General features: G+C 43.3%; 1 protein-coding gene across 1 annotated transcript; it reads right to left on the reverse strand.

The window, feature by feature from the left end:
* Positions 1 to 1,992: 1,992 nt before the first annotated feature.
* On the reverse strand, positions 1,993 to 11,391 carry PRDX3 (peroxiredoxin 3). Its single transcript, XM_081267965.1, has 7 exons — positions 11,290 to 11,391; positions 9,947 to 10,082; positions 7,210 to 7,351; positions 6,527 to 6,662; positions 5,457 to 5,560; positions 3,202 to 3,367; positions 1,993 to 2,760 (listed from the first exon to the last, which is right to left on the reverse strand). The coding sequence occupies exons 1-7, from the start codon at positions 11,323 to 11,325 to the stop codon at positions 2,707 to 2,709; spliced, it is 774 nt and encodes a 257-aa protein (XP_081124091.1). The 5' UTR covers positions 11,326 to 11,391; the 3' UTR covers positions 1,993 to 2,706.
* Positions 11,392 to 20,346: the final 8,955 nt, after the last annotated feature.

Genomic DNA, 20,346 nt, shown 5'->3' on the forward strand with positions numbered 1-20,346 from the left:
GAGAGTGAGTGCACTTGAGTTCATGGAAGCCACCAATGTGTGTGTTCAGAGGGCCTCTAAAGTCCTGGGCTAGGGGACCCTGCACAACAGTTAGCTGTTCAAGTTAATGTCCCTGGTCTGTATTCTCATCTAAAATGAGAATAACCCATTGTTCCAATTTTATGGGTTTGTTGAAGATAAGGGGAATAAAACCCGTAAATGACCCCACAGCTCCGGATCCAGTGCAAACGCTCAGTATTGGCAATGAACCAGGGGCCTAGTTCTCCCCCCTGGTCTTTCCACCCAGGAGGGGAGTCCAGCTCGGGACTTTCTTCAGGTCTATGTGACTTCACTGGTATTTGGTATTTGCTCAGCTCATCTGGCTCATGTTCTAAAGTCTTGAGCAGTTCTCTTCTGGGAACCCTCCCCTGACCTCTCTGCTGGGTAAGGTGTGCCCTCTTCAGTGTTCCTTCCCATACACCCACTGTGCCAGTGTTACAGCAGCTGCATGGTCCTTGTTGGCTCTACCCTTAAGGTGTCACAAATCCAATGCAGCTGGCCTCTCTGCTTCCCCACCTTGGAGCCCTACAGTTCAGTTTTTTTTTTTTTTTTTTTTTTTTGTACCAGGTACTCAGGGATTGAACCTAGGGCACTTAACCACCACACCACATCCCTAGCTCTTTTTAGAGACAGGGTCTTGCTAAATTTCTCAGGACCTCACATAGTTGCTGAGGCTGGCTTTGAATTTGTGAACCTCTTGCTAAAGCCTCCTGGGTCCCTGGGATTACAGGCATGCCCTCAGTCTATTTTAAAGTTGTAGTTGGACACAATACCTTTATTTTATTTATTTTTATGTGGTGTTGAGGATTGAACCCAGGGCCTAGAGCCACAACCCCAGCCACACAGGTTGTCAATTTTTTTCCCCCAAAACCTTTCAGATAAATGTTCCCTGTTCTACAACAGATTCCAAAGTCCTTATCTTGCCCAAGAGGCCCTCTGTGAGGCCCTATTGCTATTCTCACTATTCATGCTCCACCTTTGTCTTCCTAGCAAGTCTTCTTCCACCCAGAGCTCACCCTTGCCTCAGTTCTCTTTCCATGCCTCTGCCAGGAAAACCCTTATTCCCCCACCACCCTCATTTTCCTTTTTCCTCTCATTTGACTCTCATAAAAACCCTGAGATACGCACAACTATTGTCCTCATTTTTAGATTAGAAAACTGAATCTTTATAGCAGCATACTCTGACAACCCTACCTAGAACCCTGCAACTCTGCTCCAGACCCTTGCCTCGCCCTACTTTCCTTCCTAATACTCTGTATTTCTATTATTTATTGTGCTTTCCCTCTGGATTGAGTGCATAAAGTGGGTGTTTTTTTTTTTTTTTTTTAGTTGTCAATGGACCCTTGTTTTGCTTTCTGTATTCGGTGCTAAGACTCCAACCCAGTGCCTCTCACATGCCAGCAAGCCCCTACCACTGAGCTATAATCCCAGCCCAGGCAGGGTCTTTTTTATTCATTCTTAAACTTCCATAGCAGTGCCTAGCACATGGTCGCCACTGAAACAATGTTTCCATATCTGTCTTGCCCCTAAATGAGTTCCCTGCAAGTGGCTCCTGTGTTAAATGCCCAATGATTATTTGTTGATATGTAATCAGAGGAGGAGGAGTAGAGCCCAGAATAAGCTGACCCAACAGCTGATGTTAAAAATGCAAATATTGTGCCAGGAGGATAGCAAGTTCAAAGCCAGCCTCAGCAACTTAGTGTGACCCTGTCTCAAAAAATAAAAACACGGGCTGGGGTTGTAGCTCAGAGGTTCAATGCTCTCCTAGCATGCGTGAGGCACTGGGTTTGACCCTCAGCACCACATAAAATATAATAAAGATATTGGGTCCACCTATAATTAAAAATATATTAAAAAAAATAAAAATAAACACACGGGCTGAGGATGTGGCTAAGTTGTTAAACAGCCTTGCATTCAATCTCTAGTACCAAAAAAAAAAAAAAAAGATGCAGATATTTTTAAACATTTATTTTTTATAATACATATCACTTTGATCACTTCAAGAAAGCAAATAATTAAAATAATGTCAAAGCAATCCCTGGGTTTAATAATTCAATATATATCCTTTATAATCACACCTCATCAACTATGTAAACAATAAACCTCAGAGATAGGGATCATGCATGATCAGTTATGTCACTTTGCCACCATGTTTTTTAAATAACATGATTCACAGTTCTTTCCATCACATATATCTCCATTTTGAGAGTTAACTTGGACTGCTGAGGTTAATAATGTAAAACTTATGATCTCTGTTACCTTGAAAAAAAAGCAGTTTAATACAAAGAAATTCAAAAAGAAATTTTCAGGACCATTGATCAGAAGCTTTAAGCACTTATTGTGCTACTTAGACGTAGACAAAGGTACAACAAGTAAGGCTAAAGAGTGTTTCCTTTATCCACTAAAGACATGATCTAAGAAACAGAAGCCAGGCCTTCTATGGAAACTTACTAGCCATCAAGATGATCCCAGTGACTCCTGATGTTAAGCAATTACTGTTAGAAAGGCTTAGCCAGTGTCACAGAAACAAAAACATTCAGAGTGATATATATAAATACAAGCATAATTAGGTTTTTCCTTCTATAAATAATCATCTTTGCAATGCTAAAAAGGTTCCAGCTGTGGCTCTCTCCTGGCATCAGAAGTTGCAGGGGCACGGGCCATGATCTACGGATTCACCTTCTCAAAGTACTCTTTGGAAGCCGCTGGACTTGGCTTGATCTGAAAATACAAAAATATTTTATAAATGTGTAACAGTGACTTTGGAAGCTGATAAGTTCCCAATTTTTAACCTAAACTTCTTCTTTTTTTTTTTTTTTTTCTTTTTGCAGTGCTGAGGATTGAACCCAGGGGCACTGTACCACTATTTCCCCAGCCCAAGCTGGCTTTGAACTTGTAATCCTCCTCCTCAGCCTCCCAAGTAGCTGGGATTATAGGTGTGTATCACCATGCCTGGTGTTCTTTACAATTTTTAAAAATCAGCCTGTTTCTTTAAAATATGTGATCTCTGGCTCTGTAAACCCACCCCCACCCCCACAGCCTCTCCCACTGCACAGTCTACCCCTGGTCCCCTGATAGGCTCCCTCTGATAGATATGCCCTTGAGGCAGAGAGGACCTGGGACCCTGTGCCAGATCCTGTTACTTTTGGGAAAAGAACCTACTGTAGGGGAATCTGGTGTCCAGTTTGCTGGGCAGACTTCTCCGTGGGTTTCCACAAACTGGAAGGCCTTCACCAGGCGCAGGGTCTCCTCCACGCTCCGGCCCACGGGCAGGTCGTTGACGCTCAGATGCTTGATGACTCCATTGGGGTCAATTATGAAGAGACCTCTGCAGAGTTTCAGAATTTCTCCTCAGTAACACAACAGTACCAGAACTGAAACAACTAACTACCACCCTTTCCTGTCTTTAATTCTCCTTTTAATGTAACATTTATTAAATTAAGCGCTGTCATATGTTTAAAATTGGAGTATATAATGTATAAAGAGCTTATCATCTCTTATTAAGGACAGATAATGATGCAGGACTGAACCAGGCCACCATGGAAAACATGCAGGATAGTCCCTGAACGTCACATAGTATCTGAAAGTCACTGGACTAGAGAGAGCAAAGACTTCTTTACTTATTAATGACTTGGCCAGCATTCTTTGGGCAGCTGAATCAAACCCTGGCAAGAAACCACAGGCAAAGGGGAAGGGACAGAGATGTATTTTATCTGTATCCAACAAATACTTATTAAATGAGCAGATTATTGGATGGTTAGGGGGAAATCCCATGGGAAATATCTGTAGCCAGAGCAAGCTGGCTTCAAGTCCACCCGAGCAGATGTGGGCTCCTGACGACTGGTCACTCAGTGGTAGTGTGGCAGGCTGCCCACCCCATGGTGACTGTTTTCAGGCTCTGATGCACACAGTACACCCAACTCAGTGGTTGTAGCATCCCTCTCCTAAGGGTGTGGGAAGTCCAAGTGTTAGTCACTCGGGGAAAAGACACATTCAAGAACACTCCAGGTGAAAGGGGCTTGTCCCTCCCCAGGCCAGGTGCTTAGGGGGCTCGGCTTTGAGGCTGAACCAGCCGTGGTAAGTGCTTCTGGCAGCAGCAGAGGCAGAGCAGGGAGGACACAGGGCCCACACACTCCAGAGAGGTTAACTTACTAGATTGATTAAAGATCATTGGTAATCCCAATATTGACCCTGGTGGGGGCTAACTTAAAAATCATAAAGACCCCACGGGGAAAGGGACCCTGAAAAAAGCCAGCCAACATTCTTTCTCCTGCTACTGCCACCTCCAAGGGAGCCAGCTTGTGATTTATTAAAGGACATAACAATGACCTTGACATCAACCAGGAGCTGCCCAGAGCTAAACTCTCAGGTGTAACCCAGGAGGAGAGCAGGTCAGAGGGTAGCAAAGAGAGAGAGGGCAGGTTTCCTGAGTTCAGGGTGACTCCAGCAAAACAGGGAGGTACCTGAGGGTGGGGCCCTCCTTCCTGAGGTCAACTTCCGCCCAGTCCTCCCTCATCCCACTCTGTTCTCCATAAGCTTCGGGATGCAGGGTAGCTCTTAACGCTCTGCTCCCCTCCTCCCAAGAAGGCTGCATCTGAGCATGCGACTGTGGGAGACTGAAAGCTTTTCACACCCAAAGGAGTCGAGGTTTAATCACAGATCAAGGGAGGGCAGAAATGGCATTTGGAGGCAGATCTCAGCTGCAATCGCTGCCAGGAACTTCACTAAAAGCTCCAGTTGCCCCACCACCAACCTGTGAGATATTCATCTTCACTGTAGTTAAAGGCAGACTGGGCTCCAAGAAGTAAATAGCTTTCTCAAAGAAACACAGCCATTAAGTAGCTGATTAAAAAAAAAAAAAAAATCAAGTCCAGATCTATTTGATTCCAGGGATATTTCTGTCACTACACCAGAAGGTGGCCTCTTTGCCCTGCTACAGCGCCTTCTCCAAATAGCCTGAGGGTTTTGCTGCCAGGAAGGGGGGTGGCGGGGGGGGGCATGGTAGGGGCCCCCAGAGGTCGGGAGCAGTGTGCCCATGGAGACATGGACAGCTTTCTCCAGAACAGACACAGGCTGTGGATGAGGCACACCTGTCTGGGCTACTTCTGAGAGACTGCCGGGTTCTCACAGGAGGAATTTCATCAATGCTTATTCGGACTAAAATTAAGGAATTTTTGCTTTTAAAAATGATTTCCTAAAAAAATTTTTTTGTAAAAAAATAAATAAATAAAAAAAACAACAAAAGGAAAAATAAAACATCCCACCACAGCAAAATCACAAGAAATAAAAAAAACCAACAAAAGGAAAAATAAAACATCCCACCACAGCAAAAACACAAGAAACACTTTGCCAGGGTCCGTGTAGGATGATATTGAACATGGAAAACCATTTTGAATTCATAAGGAACAGACTCTTACCTGAGTGCAAGACCAGCACCTTCCAAAAGCACACCATAGTCCCGAGAAATTTGTTTGGTTAAATCCGACAGGAGAGCAATGTTCATGTGGCCCAAACCGCCATTCTAATAAGAACACAAAGGTGACTGGTTGTCTGTGCTACTCTCACAACCTTTTTGACCATGTAACAATGTTTGAGACCACAAAAGTGTCAACAGGTAACAGTAAGAGCAGGAATGAATTCTTCCTGCTAACTCACTTCGTCCTGGAGCAGACACTACTTTACAGATGAGGACACTGAGGCACAAAGGCGAAGTGCCTTCCAGAGGCAGGATTTAATAACCTAGCCGATACTACAGACCTTTCTTTTCCTAATTCTTAAAACATTCTTTGAATTGAAGACCAATTTCTCAAACACAAAAATTAGAATAATAGACACTGAATACTTCCATATGGATGGTCCTACAGCATAGCTAGAAATTTGGATTTTTCCAAGCAAAGTTCTAGGCAATACTGATCACACAGATCACCACAGTTCGACATGCCACCCAGGGTACCTGGGATCCACAGAGTACAGGCCTGAGGGAAGGCCAACAGACTCCAACCAAGTCCCCTGCTTGCTGAGCCTGTCTCCACAACAGTCTGTTTCCATGAAAAATACAAGAGTAGTGAGCTGTGCATATACATCAGGAAACAGACAGTTCAGCAGACTTTCCAGGTAGGGAGAGACCTATAAACGGTTGGGGAAGTTGGGAAATGGAAAGGCTGGGCAACGGGTACAAAGTTACAGTTAGAAGGACTAAGTTCCGGTGAACTACTGCACAGCACAGTGACTTCAGCCAATGACAGTATGTTCCAAAACAGGTAAACAAGAGGATTTTAATTTTCCTCACCACTGATAAATATTTGAGGTACTAGATGTGTTAGCCTGATGTAATCATTCCACAATGTATATGTATACCTAGATCAAAATATTACATTGTACCTCGTAAACACAATGTTTTTATTGTATATTATATATTATTTGTCAATTAAAAAATAAAATACACCTGGAACAAGGCAGGTGCAAGATGAGGTGAGCAGGAGCCTACCTTCCTGGGTGTATTGATCCAGGCAAGGTGGGTGAAATGCGAATCCACCGAGACTGCAACCACTTCACAGTTCACGTCGTGAAACTCATTGGCTTTGTCACTGAAAGCAATGATCTCCGTAGGACACACAAAGGTGCTTGGAAAAAAAGTAAAACGTTTCATCAGATAATATATCAAGAATTTAAAATCTGAACAATAAGTAGTCTAAAAACTAGCTTGATTTGCTCACAGGTGAAAAAGGCACATCGGTTAACCATCCTCACCAGACTCCTGTGTTAACACCCGAAAAAGACCTACTATCTCCTATCACTGTCCTGTTTAAGGAATTATACCAAAAGTGGGGGGCACATTTTAAGAATGCTTTTAAAAACTGTACCTAAATAAAGTAGCTTTAGAACAAAAATTTATTATCATTAGTCTTTCCTTAGACCAGCAAAAACATCTGCAAAGACTGGTCTAGGGAACCACTGCTCCAAAGCCCCCAAGACAGAGCCACATTAAAATGCACCTTCAAAGGTAATGCCACTCCCTCCTGCTGTATTACCACTTGTAAAGTAGCCCCAGATTAACAAGGCAATCAGTGACAAGTGGCCAGAAAGAGTCCTCCCCTGAACTAGAAGAGCAACTGAAAAAAAAAAAAATAAAATAAAATAACAGGAAAATGTGACAGAAATTGCACTTACAAATCCAAAGGGTAAAAGAAAAGCACCAAGTATTTCCCTTTAAAGTCATCAAGGTTTAGCTCTTTGAACTCTCCGTTGACAACAGCTGTACCCTTAAAATAGGGCGCGTGCTGAGTGACAGCAGGAGCATGGTAGGAGGAGCCTGGAAAAAACCCACACCCACATGAGTTCACCACTTGCTACACAGCATTGATTTGATTGTATTTAAACTTCCCATGATAATTAACTTGCAATATAAATTGTCTAGTAGTATGAATGAAAATGTATATCTTAAGTAAATTTTCCCTCCACAATGTATTGTATACCTATATCAAAACATTACATTGTACCTCATAAACACACACAATGTTTTCATTGTATATTATATATTATTTGTCAGTTAAAAAATAAAATACACTTGGAACAAGGCAGGTGCAAGATGAGATGAGCAAGGGCCTCTAGACTGTGCTCAAACTCAATACAAAGTGCTATGGAGAAACTTCAAAAAGGAACAAAACAGTTAGGTGTGGATTTCAAGTTCAAGGCCAGCCTTAGCAATTAGGGAGACCCTGTCTCAAAATAAAAAATGAAAAAGGGCTGGGGATATAGGAGTGGTAGAACACCCTAGGGTTCAATCCCCAGTGCCATAATAAATAAATAGAAAGACAAAGACGAGAACAAAAGGAAGTGCTCCAGAAACCAGAGGAAGACAAAGGCAGTAGGGGTAGAACTAGAGAAGGCAAGAGACATGGGGAGGGATTCTAAATATTGTTCAGATTCTGCCAGGTCTAGAGCGGACAGGGCAAAGGTATGGAGGAATGGCAGGAACAGGACATGTGTGTCAAAGGAACTGCCTATGGCAATTTGGTTAGAATGAACAGAATCTAAAGGTCTGGAGAGAAGAAGAGCTGGAGACACAGCAAGCAAGAATGATGGAAGGCCAGGCCAGGCCAGTCAGAGAGAGAGAACTGGGAGCCAGGGGAGGTTCTTCTACAGGAGATGAGCCCAGACAGCTGTTTTCCAGCAGATAAGTCTGGCAGGCGGGTAAAACTGATGTTAGGTGGTGATTTCAATTATCTCAGTGAGAGGTACTGAGGTGTGGCAGAGAGAACAGAAAAAAAAAAGAAAGAAAAAAGAAAAGAATGGATGCAAAAGATATGATAAAAGTGTAAAGGAGGCCTGGGGGTGTAGCTCAGTGGTAGAGTACTTGCCTAGCATGCACCAGACCCTGGGTTCGATCCCCAGCACCTCAGTAAAAATAAAAAAGCTAAAGAGGATTTGCTTCTGCCTGGGAATGAGGGACAAAGGAGATCCAGCGTTAAACTGCCTAGGACTGACACCAAGAGAAACAGAAGGAGCTGCTGGGGCCAGGGATTGGGACTAGTGGAGGAAAGGTCCAAGCCTCTGGCATCAAATAACTACTAGATGTATTTTCAAAATTGTGAGAAACTTTAGAACATTCCCCTCAAACCATTACATATTAAACACTCATTTCTCAAGGACAAGAGAAATCTTAAGGAGGAATTTTCAAGTATCACTTGTTATCCAAGGCTGATCTTCACAAAGTCCAGTTTAGAGAACGAAGTAGAAAGCTCAAAAATGTCTAAGGTTCACACAAATATTGAAGGATGCCACTGAATAGGACTGGCTCCCAAGTGGCCAGCTGGTGCCAGCAGACAGATTCGATTCCCAGTGGTGGCCACCAACTGCTCACATCCCTTCTTACACAGTCGGCCCAGAAGGCACCTGAGTGCCCCCATGCCTCTCAACAGAGGCAACCAATAAGGAAATGCAACACAGGCAAGAACAGTTTGCCTCAGTGATTCTCAGTCCTAGCTGCACATTAGAACTACCCAGCGAACTTTTAAAATATACTGAACTAGGGCTGGGGTTGTGGCCCAGAGGTACAGCACTCGCCAACAATGTGTGAGGCACTGGGTTTGATCCTCAGCACCACATAAAAATAAAATATTGTGTCCACCTATAAACTAACAAGTAAATAAACATACTGAACTAGTGGTCTTACCAGAGTCACTTAATTTATCTGGGGGTGGGACTAAGGCACTGCTATTTTATTTTATCCAGTTGTTTGTCTCTTTATTGAGCTGTTATATTTCTTTAGCTTTCTTAGATAATCATCCTTGTTAGATATATATATTTTACGAATATTTTCTCCTACATTATGACTTGCCTGTTCATTTTTTCTTTTTGATTTTTTGGCAAGTACTGCAGATTGAATCCAGGGATGCTTTATAACTGAGCTATATCCCCAGCCCTTTTTATTTTTTATTTTAGACAGAGTGTCACTAAGTTGCCTAGACTGACCTAGTACTTGCAATCCTCCTATCTCAGCATCCTCAGTAGCTGGGACTACAGGAGCATGCCACTGAGCCTGGCTTTGTCTATTCATTTTCTTCTTAGTGTTTTCTGATAGGTTTATCTTAAAGTTTTGATGAGGTCAGTTACCTACTGTTTGGACACAATTTCTCATGGATCTGAATACCATCATGCTATGTGTTTTAATGCTCCAAGGAGCTGGGTGCAATAGACTGTAATCCCAGCTACTCAGGTGGCTGAAATAAAATGAGCTGAGGAGTAGCTCGGTGGTAGAGTACTTAGTTAACAAGGCTGCCCCATCAAAACAAAAGCTCCTAGGAGTGTCTAATGGGTAGCCAGGGGTCAGCGCTGTTGTCCTGTCCAGAGAGAATAATTTGTGTTTCCTTATACCTGAGTCCAACCATGGCACAGTAACACTTACTGGTACTAAAAGTGAATTTTGATAGAGCAGAGCCAGACCACTGTACATTTGTCAAATGTGTTCTTCTAGAAGCAACAGGCCTAAGGACTGCAGTGGCAGAAATGCCCCGAGAAATGGCACTCACATGTCCAGCAACCTGGAAAGAGAAACACTTTGTTAGAAAGCCTTTCCAAATGGTGACTAAAGGCTGGCCTTGCTGAAAGGGCTTCGTGTCCATGATGGCCTCAGCTGTCCTTGTCCCTGTGAACCAAATACCACATCCAAAACTCTTAGGAGCATGGGTTGAGTCCCCATGTTCTTGATATTCTCTTCTGCTTCCTTCTCCTTCAAGGCAGGAGGATAGTGAGTTCAAAGCCAGTCTCAGCAAAAGTGAGGCACTAAGCAACTCAGTCTCTAAACAAATAACAAAATAGGGCTGGAGGTGTGGTTCAGTACCCCTTAATTCAATCCCTGGTACCAAAAAAAAAAAAAAAAAAAAGCAAAGACTGTAAGGTGGAGGGAAACTAAGAACACAAACACTCAAGAATCAAAAACTCCATACTCTTAAGAGCAACACTGAAGGTTAAAAAATTAGGGAGACCTGGCCAGGCCCTGGGTATTTAAGTCCTTACCTTGCACTATCTGGCACGTGTGTTATGTCAAGGTTTTCCTTAGAAAAGGCAAGGTCTTTCCAGCCCAAAAGATAAGCAAATAAGTAGAGCACAGTTCAGCCTCTGGCAAAGTTTGGACAGGGCTCAAGGGAAATGTTTGCTCAACTAACATCCAGCATGACGCAGGAAAGAGACAGGGCCTGCCGTGAACCCTACGATGAGAAAGGAGGAGGTTGGGGAGCAAGAGGGCACGAGGAGAAAAGCAGGTAACAGAGAACACCCAGGGTGGGCGGAGAAAGTGGCTTTTGTTACTGCAGCACTCTGTGTTTCCATCCACTATTTAAGACCATGCTGCAGCAACGCCTCGATTTAGGCATCACTCTTTCCAACTTAGAGGAAAGTAAACTGAGGCTCAGAAAGGCGAAGTCACCTGCCCAAGGTCATAGAGTCGGTGACAGAAGCAGGACCACGGACCAGGACGCCTATTTCCAGCAACATAACCAGGTGCTTAAGGGGAGCAGGAACCCGGGAGCGCGGAGGGACCCCGGGACCCGACCGCGAGCAGAGGGTGGGGAGGCGGTACTGCGCAGGCGCAGGGAGCCCTCCAGGCGAAGGCCTCTGGGTCCGTGACCTGCAGGCGCCCTCCAAGGAAGACGGACGGCCCCGGGCCCAGGAGGGCAAGATCCTGCCTGGGAAACGGGTCGCGGAGCCACCGCAGCATCTCCGCACCTGTCCCAGCCGGCAGCCACTCACCGAGGCCCGGAGCAACCTTCCCACCGCCGCCGCCATCTTCAGTGCACGCGGGAGCCGCGGAGTGGGCGTGGCGGAGGGGCGGGGCCTGTCGGAGGCGTGGTGTGGGCGGGGCCTCGGAGGGGCGGGGCCGGAGGAGCCATGGTCTCCTCCCTAACTTCACCAGGAAAGTGTTCTTTGTACCTCGTCACCTAAAAAGAACGAATCCAGGCAGGGAGCTGGGTGTCTTGATTTGTTTTTTCCTGTTGACCTCGTGTGGATTCCCGTTTCTATCGGGTCCCTGGGAGCATCCATTTACTATTTCTATTTCTGGCTCTTGTAAAGCTTCTGGCTTCTACAGGAAATGGAGTCAACTATTAATTGAGTTTTGTTTTTTTTTTTTTTTTAAAGAGAGAGAGAGAGAGAAGAGAATTTTATTTTTAATATTTATTTTTTAGTTCTCGGCGGACACAACATCTTTGTTGGTATGTGGTGCTGAGGATCGAACCCGGGCCGCACGCATGCCAGGGGAGTGCGCTACCAGTTGAGCCACATCCCCAGCCCTATTAATTGAGCCCTATTAATGAGCTAAGTGACTTAGACCCATGGAGTTCTGTTTGCCTGAAAACCTTTGGGATTGTGTATGCTACTTCATTTGGCCTCTCTTCCCCAAATTAGAAGAATTGGGACAAATTTAAAATTTGGCTTTTGTCAATTACTGGAACCAGGAGAGCAGTAATAAGCGCAGTACTTGGAAGAAGCACCCAAACATACACAAAAATCACCCAGTGCCTCACAGTGAATGTGACAAACTGCAGTCTCTAAGTTGGTTTGACACCAAGCACCAATTTAGTTCCTCAAATCTTTGCAACACCTGAATGTTATTTGCTGTTTTCTTTCAACTAACTCACTTTTTGAAAACATAAATGAATTTATTTGAAAGAAAATGTTAAACAACTTACATGGAAAAACCTTATAATTTGCTGTAAAATAGAAAGTGATTTAAAATAAACACATTAAAGTAAAATATTATACAGTTCCAGCTAGGTACAGTTGTCTGCCAAAAGTCTAAGCCTTTTTGTTAAAAAGGGGAGAATGAGAGAAGGCAGTTAGAGACATTCTAACCTTGGATCAGATCTTTTTTGTTGATGTAATCAGAAGGATTGAAAGATAATTAAAAAGAGAATAATTGAGAATTGGTGTTATTTGTTTGTTTCCCCCACTCCCCCAGCTGTGTATTTCCTAAAATTATCTCAAGTAGCACTAGATGGCACCATTTGCTCCTGTCCCCTGCTTTAGAAGGAACTGCCATAGATTCAAGGGGACACATTTTCCCAACTATTTCCTCTCAGTACCTGCCTTGTGCTTAATTTGTGTTCATTATGCGCATGTTGAGCAGTTGATCAGAAATGAAAGAGGATCATGTTGGAGCTCAACATGGAATGGAATATTATTCAGCTATAAAAAGGAATGAAGAATGGATTTATACAACAACTGTAAGACCTCAAAAGCCTTATGCTAAGTGAAGGAAACCAGGCACAAAAGGCTACTGTATGTCTTATATGATAGCCAATTTCTGTGAGGAGGGTACTGCCAGAATTTTATTTTGGATTGATGAAAATATTGGGGAACTAGGTGGAGATGTTGATTGTACATTCTGAATTATAAAAACACTTTTATTTTTTAATGTTTTTTTGGGGGGTTAGTATCAGGGGTGATCGAACCCAGGGGTGCTTAATCACTGAGCTACATCCCCAGCCTTTTTTTTTAATTTTATTTTTTATTTTGAGACAGAGTCTTGCTAATTTGCTTAGGGCCTCACTTCGTTGCTGAGATTGGCTTTGAACTTTGCAATCCTCCTGCCTCAGCCTCCCAAGTGGCTGGGATTACAGGTGTTCACCATTACACCCCAAAACACTTTTAAGTGGCTAACTTTTTACTGTGTGGATTTCACTCGGCACAACAAAAAGCAAAAGAACAAAAAGACTTACAACAACAAAAATATACTATAGTCTAGCCCAGTGGTTTAATAGACAAGAAGATGGAGATTGTTAGAGATGGAAAGACTTTCCCAAGGCCACGTAGAGGGGGGACAAAAACCTCTCAGGCCTGAAGGTGGCCTGAGGAAGTTCCCAAGAGGGGAAGCTCAACTAAGGACAATGGGGTCCTTTTTTAAAAAAATACTCTTTAGATGTGATAGCAGAGTATATTTTGACATATTATACATACATGTAGTATAACTTCCCATTCTTGCGGTTATTGTACATGATGTGGAATTACGCTGGTCATGTATTCATATATGAACATAGGAAAGTTATGTTCAGTTCATTTTATTGTCTTTCCTATTCCCATCTCCACTCCCTTCCCTTAATTTTCTTTTGTCTAATCCAGTGAACTTTTATTCTCCACCCCACCTCCTTATTGTGTGTTAGCATCTGCATATCAAAGAATATTCGGCCTTTGGTTTTTTGGGATGGCTTATTTCACTTAGCATGATAGTCTCCAGGTCCATCCATTTACCAGTAAATACCACACTTTCATTCTTCTTTATGGCAGAGTAATATTCCATTGTGTATAATATGCCACATTTTCTTTATCCATTCATCTGTTAAAGGGCACCTAGATTAGTTCCACAGTTTAGCTATTGTGAATTGAGCTTCTATAAACATTGATGTGGCTGGATCATTACAGTATGCTGATTTTAAATCCTTGGGTATATGCTAAGGAGTGGGATAACTTGGTCAAATGGTAGTTCAATTCCAAGTTTTCTGAGGAATCTCCATACTGCTTTCAAAGTGTTGTACCAATATGCAGTCCCACTAGCAATGTATGAGTGTGCCTTTCTCCCCACATCCTTGTCATCATTTACTGTTACTTGTATTCTTGATGATTGCCATTCTGACTGGGGTGAGATGAAATCTCAGTGCAGTTTTAATTTGCATTTCTGTAATAGCTAGTGATGTTGAACATTTTTTTCATATATTCATTGACCAATTGTATTTCTTCTTCTGTGAAGTGCCTGTTCAGTTCTTGTGGCCATTTATTGATTGGGTTATTTGGTTTTTTTTTTTTTTTTTTTTTTTGGTGTTGAGTTTTTTCAGTTCTTTATATATCCTGGAGATTAATGCTCTATCTAAGTGCAAGTGGCAAAGACTTTCTCCTATTCTGTAGGCTCTCTCTCCACATTCTTGATTATTTCCTTTGCTGTGAAGAAATACTTTAGTTTGATATCATCCCATTAACTGATTCTTTATTTTACTTCTTATGCTTTAGAAGTCTTCTTGAGAAAGTCAGTTCCTAGGCTGACATGATGGAGAATTGGGCCTACTTTTTTTTTTTAATTTTATTTTCGTTGTAGATGGACACAATACCTTTATTTTGCTTGTTGATTTTTACGTGGTGCTGAGGATCAACCACAGTGCGTCACACATGCTAGGCAAGTGCTCTACCACTGTCTACACCCCAGCCCCAGGCCTACTGTTTCCTCTAGTAGGTGTAAGTTCTCTGGTCTAATGCCTAGGTCCTTGATCCATTTTGAGTTGAGCTTTTTGAAGGGTGAGAGATCGCAGTTTAGTGTCTGCTTCATATGGATTTCCAGTTTTCCCAGCACCATTTGTTGACGAGGTTGTTTTTTCTCTGATGTATGTTTATGGCACCTTTGTCAATTTAAGATGACTATGTTTAGTGGGTTTGTCTCTGTGCCTTCTATTCTGTACCATTGGTCTTCGTGTCTGTCTTGGTGCCAATACCATGCCATTTTTGCCACTGTTGCTCTGTAGCATAAATTAAGAGTCTGGTATTGTGATGCCACCTGCTTCACTCTTCTCACTAAGGTTTGCTTTAGCTATTCTAGGCCTCTTTTCCAAATGAATTTCATGATGACAATGGAGGTCCTTGAGGTATGTGACAGAAAATAATTGAACAGAGACAGATGCTGAGACACAGAGATTTATTTAGGAAAGCAAGGTATGCATGTTCAAGGGGGAAGGTGTTTTGGAGTTCTCCATTCTTCTTTCCAAAGACACTTGGTGAGGGGTGGGTTTGGGAAGGCGAGTGGGATGGACATCAGTCTGGCGGTCACAGGGTGGCTTTGAACTTGCAATCCTCCTGCCTCAGGATCCTTAGGTTCATTATCTGATCAATAGGTAATGTTGGGAAAGCGCCCTAGATTATAGGTCTTGCATTCCCTTTGCTCAATCTATTCAAAAAACACATGTATCTGTGGGCTAATTTACAGTGCAGAGGGCAAATTTTGTAAGTGGATGAATCTTCAGTAACCTTAAGATTGTGAGCGAAGATTTATCGATTTCCCAGAAATTTGGAGTGACAGGCCTGGGAGAGAGAACTGGCTTTGGGAAGTGAAGGTCTGAACAACTTTGGCACAAGACTGAGATTAAAGTGACCGTCTCCTTGTTTTTCCTGTGTCTCCTTTTTACCTGCCGTTTTAGGCTTCTATCCTACCTCAAAGCCAGAACTCCCTCACTCCAGACAGCCAGAGCAGCCTCCGTGTCACCGGCCCTTGTGAGAGATGACATGCGCTCTTTGGCCCTCTCATCTTTTCCTTCACGCTGGTTTCTAGGCAGATGCCACAGCTCAAGTCCAGAACAGGTGCGAGGCAAGGACGAACCAAGGACAAACCGGGGCAGAGCCGCTCTTTCCCTTCTGCCCATGGCCTTCGCAGCTCACCTCTCCCTTTCCTCTAGAGCTTTGCTTTGTTTTCTGGTGTTGGGGATTGGACCCAAGGTCACTCTACCACTGAGCCACAGCTCCAGCCCTTTATATATATATATATATTTTTTTTTTTTTTAATTTTAAGACAGGGTCACTGAGTTGCTTAGGGCCTTGCTAAATTGTGGAGGCTGTCCTTGAACTTGTGTTCCCCCAGCCTCATTCTGCTGAGTCTCTGGTATCAGAGGCTCCCCAGGCGCCTTGGCGGGCCACTCGTTCCCACCCACTGGCCGATTGTTCATGACTGAGCTTAACTACAGAGTGAAGCCGAGGGCAAACCAGCGGAAGAGTGGCCTTGCCCTGCAGCTCAGCCTCCCTGGTCCTGCATTCATTGTTAAACCCTAGGTGCACTGATCAGCCCATTCTCATTGGCTGGGCCTATTTTAGCTTAAAGGTAGCATCACTTTCTGCCTCACGGTCCCTCCTTCTTCCTGCAGGTCACAGGGACCCCCTACATCCTCCTCCCGCCCCCACCCCGAGTAGCTTCTTGAGTCAGACACTTTCTTTCCCAGTCAGGCCCTCAGGTGTCCCATGGAAATTGTATCGACTACTAATGTAATTTTTAAAAATTTTATTTATTTATTTTAATTTGTTATACAGCTAGTTGAAAGCATTTCAATTCATAGTACACATATAGAGCACAATTTTTCATGTCTCTGGTTGTACACAAAGTACAGTCACAAAATTCAGGTCTTCATACATGTACTTAGGGTAATGATGTCCATCTCATCCCTCCGTCTTTCTACCCCCTGCCCCTCCCTCCCGTTTGCCCTCTGCAAAGTTCCTCCATTCCTCCCATGCTACCCCCACACCCCCATTATGGATCAGCATCCACTTATCAGAGAAAACATTTGGCCTTTGGTTTTTGGGGATTGGCTTATTTCACTTAGCATGATATTCTCCAACTCCATCCATTTACCTGAAAATGCCATGATTTCATTCTCTTTTAATACTGAGTGGGCATCTAGGTTGGTTCCACAATTTAGCTATTGTGAATTGTGCTGCTGTGAGCATGGGTGTGTCTGCGTCACTGTAGTATGCTGTTTTAAAGTCCTTTGGGTATAAACTGAGGCATGGGATAGCTGGGGCAAATGGTGGTTCCATTCCAAGTTTTCCAAGGAATCTCCATACTGTTTTCCAGATTGGTTGCACCAATTTGCAGTCCCACCAGCAATGCATGAGTGTGCCTTTTCCCCCACATCCTCGCCAGCACTTATTGTTGTTTGTATTCTTGATAGTTGCCATTCTGACTGGAGTGAGATGAAATCTTAGTTTTGATTTGCATTTCTCTAATTATGAGAGATATTGAACATTTTTTTTCATATATTTGTTGACTGATTATATATCCTCTTCTGAGAAATGTCTGTTCAGTTCCTTGGCCCATTTATTGATTGGGTTATTTGTTTTTTTGGTGTTAAGATTTCTGAGTTCTTCATATATCCTAGATATTCGTGCTCTATCTGATGTGCATGTAGTAGAAATTTGTTCCCATTCTGTAGGCTCTCTATTCGCTTCACTGATTGTTTCTTTTGCTGAGAAGAAGCTTTTTAGTTTCAATCCATCCCATCTAGATTCTTGATTTTATTTCTTGTGCTATAAGGAGTCTTACCAAGGAAGTTGGGGCCTAATCCAATATGATGAAGATTTAGGCCTACTTTTTATTCTATTAGGCACAGGGTCTCTGGCTTAATTTCTAGGTCCTTGATCCATTTTGAGTTGAGTTTTGTGCATGGTGAGAGGTAGGGGCTTAATTTCATTTTGCTCCATGTGGATTTCCAGTTTTCCCAGCACCATTTGTTGAAGAGGCTATCTTTTCTCCAATATATGTTTTTGGTGCCTTGGTCTAGTATGAGATAACTGTATTTGTGTGGGTTAGTCTCTGTGTCCTCTGTTCTGTACCATTGGTCTACAAGTCTATTTTGGTGCCAATACCATACCATTTTTGTTACTATTGCTCTGAAGTATAGTTTAAGGTCTGTTTATAGTCATGCCAACTGTTTCACTCTTCTTGCTAATGATTTCTTTGGTTATTCTGTGTCTCTTATTTTTCCAAATGAATTTCATGATTGCTTTTTCTATTTCTATGAGGAATATCATTGGGATTTTGATTGGAATTGTATTAAAATCTGTATAGTGCTTTTGGTAGTATGGTCATTTTGACAATATTATTTCTGCCTATCCAAGAACAAGGGAGATCGTTCCATCTTCTAAGGTTTTCTTTAATTTATCTCTTTAACGTTCTGTAGTTTTCGTTGTAGAGGTCATTACCTTTTTCATTAAGTTGATTCCCAAGTATTTTATTTTACTTTATTTTTCTGAGGCTATTGTAAATGGGGTAGTTTTCCTAATTTCTCTTTCAGAGGACTTGTCACTGATGTACAGAAATGCCTTTGATTTATGGGTGTTGATTTTATATCCTGCCACTTTGCTGAATTCATTTTACTAATGTAATTTTGATCAGTTAATAAACATGTGTTGAACACATCACTCAGGCCTTGCTCTTGATGAACTCTGTGCGAATCCTAAAAACTGACTGAGTCATAAAAAGAACCGAAGTCCAAGATCCAACATTTTCAGGGGCATGAGAAAGGAGTCATGGTGGAGTGTGGACAGCCTGGGCTCCAATAGCCGCTCTGCCACTTAGGAGCATGTGGCCTTGGGTAAGTCACTCAACACTGCCATTTTCTCATCTGTAAAGTGGGAATGAGATTAATACTTACCACAAGGGCTATTTGAGGAATGAATGAGTTAATAATTTAAAGGCATTTAGCACAGTTGGCAGGCACATAGTGTTTATTATATGAAATAGAATAGAAGTCCAACTGCTATGAGAATTAGAAAAGAGAGACCAAGAAGGGTTCCATAGAGGAGCCCATCAATCCTGCTCCTGTGGAGGGGGGAGGGGACAGTAGAGGGGGAGATGACAGGTAGAAGTAATCAATGACCCTCATTCCTTTGGTTTATTATCATCTAGGTGAATACCTGCTGGGAACTGACCACGGGCAGGCTCTGGGTTGAATGCAGTGTTTTATAGAATTGTCACATAGCCCTGGAGATAGCGCCGTATTTAATCTGTCGTCCCCATTTCATAGGTAAGGATGCTCAGACTTGGGACACTGAGTCATTTGCGCAAAGTGCGCAGTTAGAAAGGGACAGAGCCAGGATTCAAACCTGAACGCTGACCGCAGAGTCCCGTTCTCGACCCAAGGCTGCACCCGCTCTGCAGCGTTTGCTGGAGGAGATGGTAAGTGACAGGGCACGTGACAGATGTTAGGAGGAAGGTGGGCGGGACCAGAACATGAAGGAGCACTGACTTCTGTCATCCTTCAGCACAACACCTGCAAATACTCCCCGGCCAGGGCCCCCGGGGAGCCACTCCTCTGATGCTCTCTTGGCTGAACAGTTCTGGTGGGTTCTGCTCCTGGACTGATGCTCGGGGACTCGCCTGGCTGTTGTTGGCTGTGGCCCCAGCTCTCTCTTCCTTTTCTAGGGTCTGTCTGCTCCTGTCTTCCTGTTTAACAGGTTGTAATGATCCAGATCATCTTCAGATATTGTCAAGGGTCCCCCGGAAACAAATCACCCTAGTTGGAAACACTGCTGTGATGGTAGGGCACAAGCTTTGGAGCCTCGGGGCATGTCGTCACTCGGTCTGCCCCCTATGGGCTTGGGGGGCATGTGTCTTAGGCATTCTGGCTACAAGAGTTACTTACCTTTTCTGTACCTCAGTTTCCACATTGTAAAGCTACAATAATGACGGCTCCTACCTCACAGCATCAGCATGGGGTGTGCGATAAGGTATGTGCACTTCTAGGGGTGCTACCATTGGTTAATGTGCCCTGAAAGGTGTTAAAGTCTTGGTCCCCGGGGTGGTGCTATCAGGAGGTGCTGTGGACCTTGGAAGGAGAAGCCTTGTGGGAGGTCCTGAGGTGGTTGGGGGTGGACCCTGAAGGGGATGGTGAAACTCTGGCCCTTTCCTTTTCTCTCTCTCTTTTGCTTCCTGGTCATGAGCTGAGCACTTTGCTCCACTACATGCTCCCCACCATTGGCATCCAGCGTGCCCACCAGAGGCCCAAAGCAGTGGGTCCACTCACTCTTGAACTAGCACCTCCAAAATTGTGAGCCAAAATAACCTTTTTCTCTTTATAAGTTAGTTATCTCTGGTATTTGGTTATAGTGATGGAGAGCTGACTTGTACAGGGGCAGCTGCCACAGAATGTATGTTAAATAAATGGTAGTTCTGATTCTGCCCTGAGGCAGACAGAATGTTTTCCCAAACAACAGCACAGACTTTGGTTTTACTTTTTTTTTTTTTTTTTTTTTTTTTACAAAATGATGAAGTTCCTCTTCCTTATT

The sequence above is a fragment of the Spermophilus citellus genome, assembly GCF_964194105.1.
Source record: "Spermophilus citellus genome assembly, chromosome: 15".
Taxonomy (NCBI): Eukaryota; Metazoa; Chordata; class Mammalia; order Rodentia; family Sciuridae; genus Spermophilus; species Spermophilus citellus.

Excerpts from the sequence above, each read along its gene's own strand:
- PRDX3 (XM_081267965.1), bottom strand. The coding sequence starts at position 11,325 with ATGGCGGCGGCGGTGGGAAGGTTGCTCCGGGCCTCG. Across the intron at positions 10,083-11,289 it reads GAAGGTTGCTCCGGGCCTCG|GTTGCTGGACATGTGAGTGC; the intron begins GTGAGTGGCTGC and ends TTCTCTTTCCAG. Across the intron at positions 5,561-6,526 it reads GGATCAATACACCCAGGAAG|AATGGCGGTTTGGGCCACAT; the intron begins GTAGGCTCCTGC and ends TGTTCTTATTAG.